We start from the raw sequence: 10,869 nt of genomic DNA, 5'->3' as shown, positions 1-10,869 counted from the left end.
ATGGCAACGGTGTCCGCCGCCCAGCCCGGCTCTCAGCCAGCGCTGCAGGACTGCGCTCACTGCAGCGAGGCGCCGCAGCCCGCCGGCAAAACGCGAACCGCAGCACCGCCCCAGCTCAGACGCAGCAAGGGCGGCAGCGCCACACGCCTCCCCCTTCCCACGGGTGCGTTACCCGGGCCGACCCCGGGCGCGCAGGGGCAGCAGAGTCTGTGGCGCTGCCCTGCCCACGTCTCACGGCCTTAGGTGACAAGGGGCACCACAGCTCGAAGCCCTGACCGGCGCAAAGGGAATCCCGGCCGCCGGAAGGACGCAGCCCCCACCCGTCCATCAGCCAGACGAATCGCCCCACCCCGGCCAGGGCAACGGCTTCAGCCCTCACACCACGCACGCACGCGCCACCGCCCAACAGCGGCCGCGCGCACGCGCGGTGCCGCCTTTTTCCCCTTCCCTGCGCAGAGAGGCGGAAGTCGGGACCGAGTTCACCGGCGCGCCTGTTCACCGTGCCTCGCGCCGCCGTCCCGCCGCGGGGGGCACGCGGAAGCTGCGCGCGCCGTACTCCAGCCCGCGGGATGGCGCTGGGGCTGCGCGCGGCGCTGTGCGCGGGGCTGCTGGCGAGGCTGGGCTTGGTGCTGTGCGGGCTGCTCCAGGACCGCGCCATGCGCGTGCGGTACACCGACGTCGACTACCGGGTCTTCACCGACGCGGCGCGGCTGGTGACCGAGGGCCGGTCGCCCTACCGGCGGGCCACCTACCGCTACACGCCGCTCCTGGCCTGGCTCCTGACGCCCAATGTCCGTCTCGCCGAAGTCTTCGGGAAGCTGCTCTTCGTGGTGGGGGACCTGGCGGTTGCTGTCGTTGCCTACCAGGCCCTGCGGCGTCGAGGGGCCGCCGCCGGTCAGGCCTGTGGGTGCTGCGTTGCCGCCTGGCTTCTCAACCCGCTGCCCATGACCGTCTCCAGCCGGGGCAACGCGGAGGCCCTGGTCGCGCTGCTGGTGCTCGCCACCCTGTACTTCGTGGAAGTGGGGAGCATAGGGAAGGCTGCCATCTGCTACGGGCTGGCTGTGCACATGAAAATATACCCGCTGACCTACGTGCTGCCCATAGTGCTCCACCTCCAGAGCCCGCAGTGCGGTGGGGAAGGGACGGTGGGTACGGGGCATGGCAAAAAAGCAAAGTTTACATTTGTAGGGTACGTCTGGCAGCTTTTTGTAAAAATGCTGAACCACGACGTGCTGCTTTTTGGAGCAGTTGCTGGATCTGTGATAGCTGCTTTAACCGTGGCATTTTATCACCTCTACGGCTGGGAGTTTCTGGAGCATGCCTACCTCTACCACCTGACCAGGAGAGATATCCGTCATAACTTCTCTCCCTATTTCTACATGTTGTACCTAACTGCAGAGAGCAAATGGAGTTTTGCCCTTGGGCTCGCAGCTTTCCTGCCCCAGCTGCTTATGCTTCTAGTTGTGTCCATAGCATTTTACAGAGACCTTGCCTTCTGTTGTTTCCTACACACTGCTATTTTTGTGAGTTTTAACAAAGTATGCACATCCCAGTACTTTGTCTGGTACCTCTGCCTTTTGCCCCTTATAATGCCTAGTGTTAAGATGTCTTGGCGTCGTGGTGTACTGCTGCTCCTTCTGTGGTTTGTTGGACAAGGCCTGTGGCTTGCTCCCGCATACTTTCTGGAATTTAGAGGATATAATACTTTTTTACTTATATGGTCAGCAGGCTTGCTTTTCCTTTTTATTAATAGCTTCATACTCATTCAAGTTATTTCACATTATCAAAATGAAGCACAAGTTGCAGAAAAACTCAAACAATGGTAATAAACAGGCCACAATCCAGAAACAGCACTACTGTCTGTGATAAGGCTTTTCATACCACCAGCGCTTTGTTCAGTGCAATGTACACACATTTGTATTAAAGTATGTTGTATGTAAGTGGTACTTGGTCAGGGCCTGTGAGGTCACAGATTGGCCTTAATTGCCCTGAGCAGCCCCAATGCCTGCAGGTGTACTGTCACCCATGTGGACCTTGGAGCTGCATTGGAACCTTCTCTCCAGCCCTGTGTCTTGCTGGGACTCCCTGGAAGGACCCTGGACCAGTTCATCACTTGCCATGTCTGGGGCTGTGGGTTGAATCTGTTACTAGCACCCGTCTCCACCTGCCATCTGCAGACACACTGTCTCCCCTGCTTAGGGAGGTGATGGCCTGTGCCGGGGTCACCATCAGCTCCTGTCCATGTGGGACAGCCCCAGCTTTTGTACCATTGACACCCTTTTTCTCCTTGTTCCTTGTTGAAGACAGTGGCCTCTGGGAAAGCACAGGAGGTTATAAAGCGATGGTGGAGTTTCAGAGTCTTGTACATTCCAGTAAACAGGTGGGGTTTTTTGCAAGGATTAAGCTAATGAATAAATATAAGGCAATCACTTAGTGTGTACACTGGGTTTTATTTTTTCTTTTCACAGTAACATTTTAGCTGTACAGTATTTGTGGCCTGTACCTGGTCTTCAGTGAAGCAAGAAAAAAGTGGTATTTTCATATAAGTCATCAACTTATTTGAAGTTGTCGTTTATTTTAGAATTCAGATATGCCAACTCATTCAAATACTTACTTTCACCTTTTCAGTGCTGTTTGAATTTTTGAAGAGGTTTATTCCCCTTGCCATGGAGGAAGATTTTTCCAAGTAGCTGTTTTGCATCACAGAGATGTATAGAGCAGAAGTATTTGTATTCCTTGCTGCCATGATTTTAAAAAGATGCCACTGCTTTAAACTGCAGTTAATTACCAGCTAATCTAGATGTTAACAGGAGCAAATGCAAAGAGTCAAAGTACAGCTAGAATGGCACCTGTGTCCCAAAAGCATGAGTTTATACCAAAAAGTAATGGGAAATGTAGTTTCTCGGTAGTTCAGTATCTCTACTGTTAAAGTGAATGCCATTGAGGGAATGGAGCAGTTGCCAGAAGAAAACTTTTAAAATGGGAAGCTTTGCAGCCTGTCAAAATTAGGTATTTATTCCCAGATGAGACACAAGAAGATGTGCAATTGAGTGTCAGGTGGCTGTGAGAGGAGTTGACAGCCGTTTTGGAGTCAGCACTCTCCTCAAGAATATCCTGTGACACGTCTGGTCTACACAGCCCTTGACATGGGTGCAAACTGATGTATTTTTTAATAAAATCTCGAGTTTAAATAGGTTATGCTAAATGTAAGAATTTTAATGTTTGCCTCAGCCTCCAGTTATGTTCTATGGGAAAGTGAAACCCTTGGTGTGTAATGTGGAGCAGAGCTTCAATGCAAAATTACTTCAGCCACTCAGTGGGATTCCCAGTGATGTCAGTGGGGAAGGATGTGGCCAACAGGTTAGCCTTCCAGGTTGGTGCTTGCTGTGGGACCTGTCTGAAGCAGCACAGGCAGCCCTGGATTTGTTACGTGCAGGGTTCTCTTTCCTGGTTGTATTTGTAACTCCCGAGGCTGAACTGCAGCATTTTGATCTGTGAATTTTTCCCACTGCTTCTCCATCCCAGTCCGTTGAGGTGGTTACATGAAAGGAGAGGAAGCCCCTGAGCCTCAACAGCCCGTAGCCAAAGGGCATATTATCAGGAGGTATGACGATATCCTTGCACCACTCTGGCCCAATTCAGCCACTCAGATGTTAAGAGAATGGATGGTTTCCCCACGCACAGGGTGGTTCTGCTCCCCAGCTGGGAATACATTTTGGTTTCACCTGCCGGTCTGCACTCCCATTCACTGTCACATTGTAAAGATCCTGCTGGCCTCTTTGCAAATTCAGAAATGGGAGGAGGTGATGCATGCTCTTTTGACAAACTGTCTTGTTTTTTGGGGCAGGTCTTACAGATGTGGCACTGATTTCCTTCCCCCAGCCTTGCCTGGGATGAAGGAAGAAAGACTTCTGACACTTGCTTGTCTACATCTTCCAGGAAAGGTTTATCGGTCAAAAGACTGGTGGCATAAACCACACTTCCATGCAGCTTACTTCTGTATTAATCACCAAAACATTTTTTGTGTGCTGTGAGTGTGTGAAGAGAAAGTGTCCTATGTGGTTTTATTTTCCAAGGTAGAATTTGACATGCCCAGTTAGTGTTTCACCGGAGGACTGAAAAGGCTCTTCTGTGCCGATACCTCTGTTCACCCAATTCCAACATGCAGGCGATGGCTTGTTTTCCTTTGCACCAATCTTCTATTATCTGTGATACATTTTTCTGTTGCAAAGGGCATGTTTTCTTCCCCTAAAGAAATGATTCATATATCCTTAATAGACCTGATTGTGCTGTTTCCAGACCTTTCCACTCCCCTATTTTTTTCCCCCGGTGGCAAAGGACATGAATGAAAGGCAAAAGGCAAAACCCTTTATTTTTTTTTTTAAAAAATTTTTTTTAAATTTAAAAAAATTTTTTTAAAAAAAAAAAGAGGCATTTTGCATTACTGCATTCATGACAGAACTGTTATGTTGGGTTTTAAGTAAGAAGTGATTTCCTTATGACAAATTTTTGATTCATTAATAGCTAAATCATTTTGAGGCCTTCGGAAGACAAGTTCTGTGGCAGCAGGGACTGACGAGTACCTTCCCATCGCAGGTCGATACCACCCCTTCAGTGATGATTTGAGAAAGTCATGCATAAATAAGTTACAAAAAGGCTTTTATGCAAATTTAGATTTACAGTCATCAATTTAATAATCCAGTATGATTCCCTCTTTTTACAGTTGTTGCTTTGTAAGTAAGCTAGTCACCCAAATGTGTTTGGGATTTAGAAATAATTCAGTGACTCATAAAAAGCTGGATGGGAGAAATGAACTGAAAGAGATGAGCAGGAGAGATATTTGAGAGTTTAGATCTTGCAAATCACTTTAGACAGTTAAATGGAATTGAATAACTTTATTCACTGATAAAAAGCGTTGAATCAAAATAATTGTAGCTGAGAACAGAACAAGTTATAATTCATGAACAAGTCATGGTGATTAATTATAATGCCTTTAAAATTTACCAAATTCATTTCCTATGGAACATTTACTGCTTTTGATGGTGTTCAAATTCTTTTGCTTAATAATTTTATGTCCATTTATCTTCTGATAATTAGGAACTGAAGTGTCTGAATGCTAGCTTTCACTCCCTGCCATGGGTTGCAAAATGGTAATGCTGTCTGTTTTTTGAAAAAAAAAAAAAAAAGCTTGAAGTGCCAAATGAAATATGACTCATTTGCACAAATTTTATAGATTGCACTGAAACCAGCCCTGAAGTGCAAAGTGCAAGATGTGAAAGATGAAGTGAAGAAAAGAAATATCAAGACAAGTAACACTTTTTACTTGCTCTTATACCATAGCCTGTAGTCCAAAAGCTCATGACAGGTGACTTTAGTCAAAGCTTCAACATTTAACAATGATTTCTTGTAACATTTATGAATGGAATTACTCAAGAAGGTGAACAAAAATAATAAATGGTTCATTAAGTTTTACTATGATCATGCTAAATTGCCAACTCTGACACAATAATAATGTATTTGGTCCTTATTAGGTAACTGCCCTGTCATGTTATTAGTATTATATTGACTCCTGTAATAGTAAAGGCAGCAATTATGTGCTCTAAACTGAGCTCATGAGTTTTCTTTTTCAAAGAAACCTTGAATCTTTTATATTTAACAGCAAGGGGAGACTCCAACATTTTTTCCTAAGGTTTTATAGAGAAAGCAAATATTAAAGACAGTAAATCGCAAGCAAATTGTTCCCTTTTTTTAAGCTGAGACAAATGAGTCATTTATTTTAAAAGGGCTGCAAAAATACATAGTGAACATATGGAGAACTCCAAAAGTACATTCTTCATGTATTTCCCAAAGACAGCTGCAGAATGCATAGCCTAATGATAGCAGCATTATGGAATAGATTTATCCTGAACTTAGGACAAACCCTTTACTCAGACTGAAACCCAACCACTGATGTAAATTTCTTGCTCAAGGGCATATTTATCTACACCATATGCACAAATCTAAACATGTACCTGCACATGCACAGGCAAAAAGTCCCAGTCAAGACACCTTTGAATAACATGTTTTTACAGAGCTGCCCTCTGCAAAACAAGCTTATTAAATGTTTCTCGTATTCACCCGAAATCTTTAGTGACTCTAAAACTCAAATCACATAAATTGGAAAGTAAAAACAAGTAAAACAATATGCAGCAGGGATCTTGAGATGTAACAGACACGTTCAAGAGCCAATTAATTCTGACTGCATTTGAAGGTGCCCATTTCCCCAGTATCCTGATGTTCTTCATTACAGCAACCTACACTGTATTATTTGTGTGGGAGCATTGCCTCAGTCTTTATGCATGATGAATGAGGTCAGAGACATACATTTTGTATTAGTAAAAGTATCACAAAGTTAAAAACATCTCTCAATGATGCAGTTCCATTGTTTTTTGTTTTTTTTAAATTACATTTACTTTTCTGCAAGGACCACAATAGATCCATGCAATAAAACCATGCAATCCGTGCATTTGTTAGCACCTTTTAAGTCTCTTCCTCATTGGACACAGTCTGGTATATACAAAGTAGACAAAAAACTTGTGCTTTTTTAACTGTGTCAGTCAACAGTAACTTATTTCAGCAGAACTCCTCATGGCTCTTCTTTACCATGTGCTGAGGCAGATGTGGCTTCTGCAGAAACAAGAGATTGCCTATTGGAGGCAATCGTACTTAGTGTGTAGATAAAGCTTTAGCTTCAGCCTTTTCTTATTCTTAGAGCTCAACTCTGAGTCTTTAACATTATCTTCAGATAAAACATTTCATAGCTTGAATGTAAAGAAATGACATGTAAGATATCCTCGCTATTTCCTGTGGAAAATAGTGGGGAAGCAAGCTAGAACATATCTAAAGGAAATGTCTGTATCTGATTACATATGACGACAAAACTTCACTCTTGGAATTCCATCAGCTGAAATGCAGGCAAACTGAGCAGTAAGCTTATACTGTGAAACCAACGTTATTTATATGAGGGATATTCTGTCAAGTGTGCTTTCCCTTTTTACAAGAGGAAAATGGGATCTTGATAGCAATTGTCAGGCTGGGTGAACATCACTTTGCTTCCTTTGTGTAATCATAAGGGGTTCTATAGGATCTTGCATCCTACAGTAGCACTTGTGGAGTTGTAAAGATGTGACTTGGAAGAAGCTGTTAATAGGCAATATTGTTGGTGTAGCAAAAATGAGTATGAGTGAGCAGTCACTCTGGAACTCCTTTTTAAAGGTTAACTCAAGTAAAATCTGTTTTCTGCTTCACAAGTCAGCAGCTGTGTTAATAGAGATGGTAGTGTTTTGACAGTAATTTTCCAAGGAGAGCTGCACTCTGTGCCCCATATGCTTCCATTCTGTGCAAAAGAACATTAATTTAAATCCCCTGGTGATCTGACAGTCCACATTTTTTAATCTATCCCATGTCCTTCGCACTGATCCAATAGATTGAATTAGCCAGGAAGCAGGCTTAGAAAATGAAGTGGAAAACAAAGTATGATTATCTTTCCTTTATTCTCCACACTGTGTAGCATGAATATGTTGAATATTTAAAAATATTTCCTTTTGAAACACATTCCCATTTGAGCTAGGTGTTTGAGTACTTTGTTAATATAAGGTATTTTACCCAATGCACCTGAGGGAAAATCAGCTGTATGGGCTACATGAACTTCTGTCAAATGATAGTAAAGCTACTGATAGTTTACTATTTTTCATATCTTTCTGTTATAATAACAATATAACAACTAAAAAGCTTACAAAAAATAGCAATACTTGTAAATTCTAGTTGCAAGCTTCTCTTACCCAGAAGAGTTTGGAGGACACACATAGCCATAAACTCACTGAAAGAGAACAAATGCTATATCACACAGCATTAAAAAATCATTAATTATTATTTCTTTCACACAACTAACATCTTCCTGAAGAAAGTAGCACTTTTTTTTTTATGTATTTGGTCTGAAAATTCACATGAGTAACAAGTACTTCTCCACCTTAAAACTGTCAGATGTATTTGAAAATAGATTTTAATTACCATTAGCACTTCCAAGTTTAGTGCTGGCAACAGCCAGCTTGTTAATTCCAGCAGTACAGGAACTGAAGTCATGACCAATTTTCCTTCATGCTCTAATAAACTGCTTGATTAAATATAAGAAAGTTTGTTGCTGGAAGTGAACCAAATGTTGTTTGTTCACTGGAAACAAATACTGCACGGCTGGGGCCAAAATTTACATGTGCAGGATGGAGAAAAGCGATCAAGAAACAAGGGCAAACGTGAGGCCCTGGAGACCTTGACTATTGTCTTGCCTCTGCCACTAATTCATCATTAACAAATGATTTCATCTTGCTATGCTGTTTGCCTCTACCACTTTTGATTGCTTGATCCATTTAAATGACAATTTATTCAAGCCATGATGTGTCTCCTAATCCATTCCTGCAACACGCTACCATGAAGTGATTGTAGTCTTGTTTGAAACGGTTGTGAGCCTGATTGCTACTAAACTGTAAACACTTGACTAAAGACATTTTGATTCAAAAAATATTTAAAAAAAAAAAATTTCAAAAATTTAAACCTTTCCTGAGGGATGTGTTAGGTTCTTAGGTGCATTCCAGCATTGCATTTGTGTGGGAGGGTGGACTAGTGCTGAAGGTAAATGAAGATCTGGAAGTGGATTAACAGCACTCATGGTAAAAATCTAGACAATTAAGAAAAATAATTTAGAAAAATTATAGTGTACTTGAAACTGCAAGTAAATAAGATTTTATTATTAGTGGTCTGCTTAGTTTGTATTGGAAGTTTGTACTGAAAATGTATTAGGAAAATGAAACCGCAAACGGCTCTGCAGCTGATATAAATAGTTACTTTTGCCTCAGCGATAACAGTTGAGAAACTATTTCTGCATATTCATAAACCAACTATACACTATGCTGTTACCCAAGAAAAAGTTACTAGTTATGTGGCACTTTGATGGCAAATTATAATTCTGTGTTCAGGTACAGGTGAAACAATGAATTATTTCACCTTGGTCTTTCTCCAAAGCTTTTGGTAAAAGGCGCACAGACTACTAAAATGAAATCCAGACCAGATGCGCTGTGCCAGAGGCAGTTACAGGGAGCTCTAAGTTTGTGTCAGCCTTCTAAGCTCCTCGAACAAGCGCATGCTCAATGCAGGCGGCTGTAGGTGGTGGGAATGCACAGATGCAAACTTCTGCAGAGCATTCCCAGAATAGATTTTTCCGTGGTTCTTAAGGCAAACAGATGTTGCCTTAATCTATACTATAATAGCTATATATGTCTCCTCATTTGCTATATAACCACATATATCCTCACCTATAACAGTACAGCAGCAAATACAGGGACTTCACGGCCACATCAACTGGATAAGCATCCTTTAAAGAGACAGGTAGAGGCCCCTTCTGAGTTACAAGACCATTACCAGTACACATCCGTAATCTGAGAGTGGAGGGGTAGATTTTTCTCTTAGTAAGATGGATAATGGCAGCCATCAATATGTTAGTTTATAAAGTGGAATTCCAATTGCTTTTTAGTAGCCATGATTGTATATGCAAAATCAAAGCATGCAAATAGTATTTTTCATTATATTTATTTCATATATAACATCAAGTCTAGAAAGGTTAGAAAGTCTAGAATTAAGTGTCAGTAGAGAAAACTGATATGAAGACTGAACAGTAGTTGATCCTTCAGAAAGAATTAACTTTGACATGAGCCCTGGTTCCCTTGTTACGTATGTTCAGAGATAAAGTACTTTGCAAATTTCATTACACTCAGAAAAATCTTACATCAGTTGAAGGTTTGAGGTTTTTGGATTGAACTCCCTCTGAAAGGAAGGGGTGAAGTCTTCATCTCTCCCCTAGAGAACTGAGCCTTTGCAGATTCCTTAGATTTGGAAATGGTGAGTGAATGGTTTCCTAATTTTGGAGACTCAGAACACTGAGAGTGCTAAGTTACATGGCTATAAAAACAACTGGACAAATACATAGAAGAAACATTTGTAAAGGGCTATTAAAAACAAAAGCATCTTCTCTGGTCTTGGGAATCCACCAGGCTGCAAGACATGGTGAACTAGGGAAGTATTTCTGGGGAAGTTTGTCCTCTCTCTATCTAGTTTTCCTCAGCATCTGTGGCTGGTCACATTTGGAGAAGGATACTGGTCCGATCCATGATGGTTGTTCCTAGGTTCTTAACCACATAAGAGTCCCCAGCATAACATTCCTATAATCAAGTGTGCTGAGTTACTTGGTTATGCCCTTTCTTTTACATCCTCGAAGTTCTATGTCAAATACCATCCCAGTTCTGGACCTGTGCATCTGCTAATAAACCATAACAGTGGCTTGTGTCATTGGCATTTCACAGATGACAGCAGCTGATAACAGACTGATAGGTGAGAAGGAGAGAAAAGAGAAATCAAAGCTGACAAAACCTATTTATATGATCAAAGAGAGGTGGTTTTTAACTGGCTATGCAACTTAAACCAGGTAGATTCAGACTGCTTATTAGGCCAGGTTAATTTAAGCATACCAAGCCCCTGGATCTTGGCTGCCTTCTCTGCCAAAAGTAAACCACAGCTTTCTTACGGGACTTCACATGTTCTCAATGAGAAGGGGGAAAAAAGACTAGAGGAAAAGAGATAAATTGGCACAATTGTAGTCACCTGTACTGATAATGACTTGTGTCATTGCAAAATAAAATAAAGATCCAGTCCTTAACTAAAAATGTCCTTACTAAAGTTTTCTGGTTTGATAAGAGTGTATTATTTTATTATAAACCCTGGAAATATAAATTTAAATATAAACTTTAGCTCTGGAATTATATGTACCACTCTTTCAAATGATTA

The 10,869-nt window shown here is 42.1% G+C and overlaps 1 protein-coding gene across 1 annotated transcript; it reads left to right on the top strand.

Annotated features, from left to right (window-relative positions):
- The first annotated feature begins 444 nt into the window (after positions 1-444).
- Positions 445-2,930, top strand: PIGM (phosphatidylinositol glycan anchor biosynthesis class M). The gene has a single exon (XM_065834556.2). It carries the CDS (start codon positions 570-572, stop codon positions 1,824-1,826), a length of 1,257 nt encoding a protein of 418 aa, XP_065690628.2. The 5' UTR covers positions 445-569; the 3' UTR covers positions 1,827-2,930.
- The last annotated feature ends 7,939 nt before the right edge of the window (positions 2,931-10,869 follow it).

This window comes from Patagioenas fasciata, chromosome 3 (genome assembly GCF_037038585.1).
Source record: "Patagioenas fasciata isolate bPatFas1 chromosome 3, bPatFas1.hap1, whole genome shotgun sequence".
NCBI lineage: Eukaryota > Metazoa > Chordata > Aves > Columbiformes > Columbidae > Patagioenas > Patagioenas fasciata.
Note: the sequence above shows the minus strand (reverse complement) of the source record. Positions and strands in the feature narration are given on the sequence as shown.

What these genes read in the sequence shown, in the direction of transcription:
- PIGM (XM_065834556.2), top strand. Translation starts at nt 570, where the DNA reads ATGGCGCTGGGGCTGCGCGCGGCGCTGTGCGCGGGGCTGCTGGCGAGG.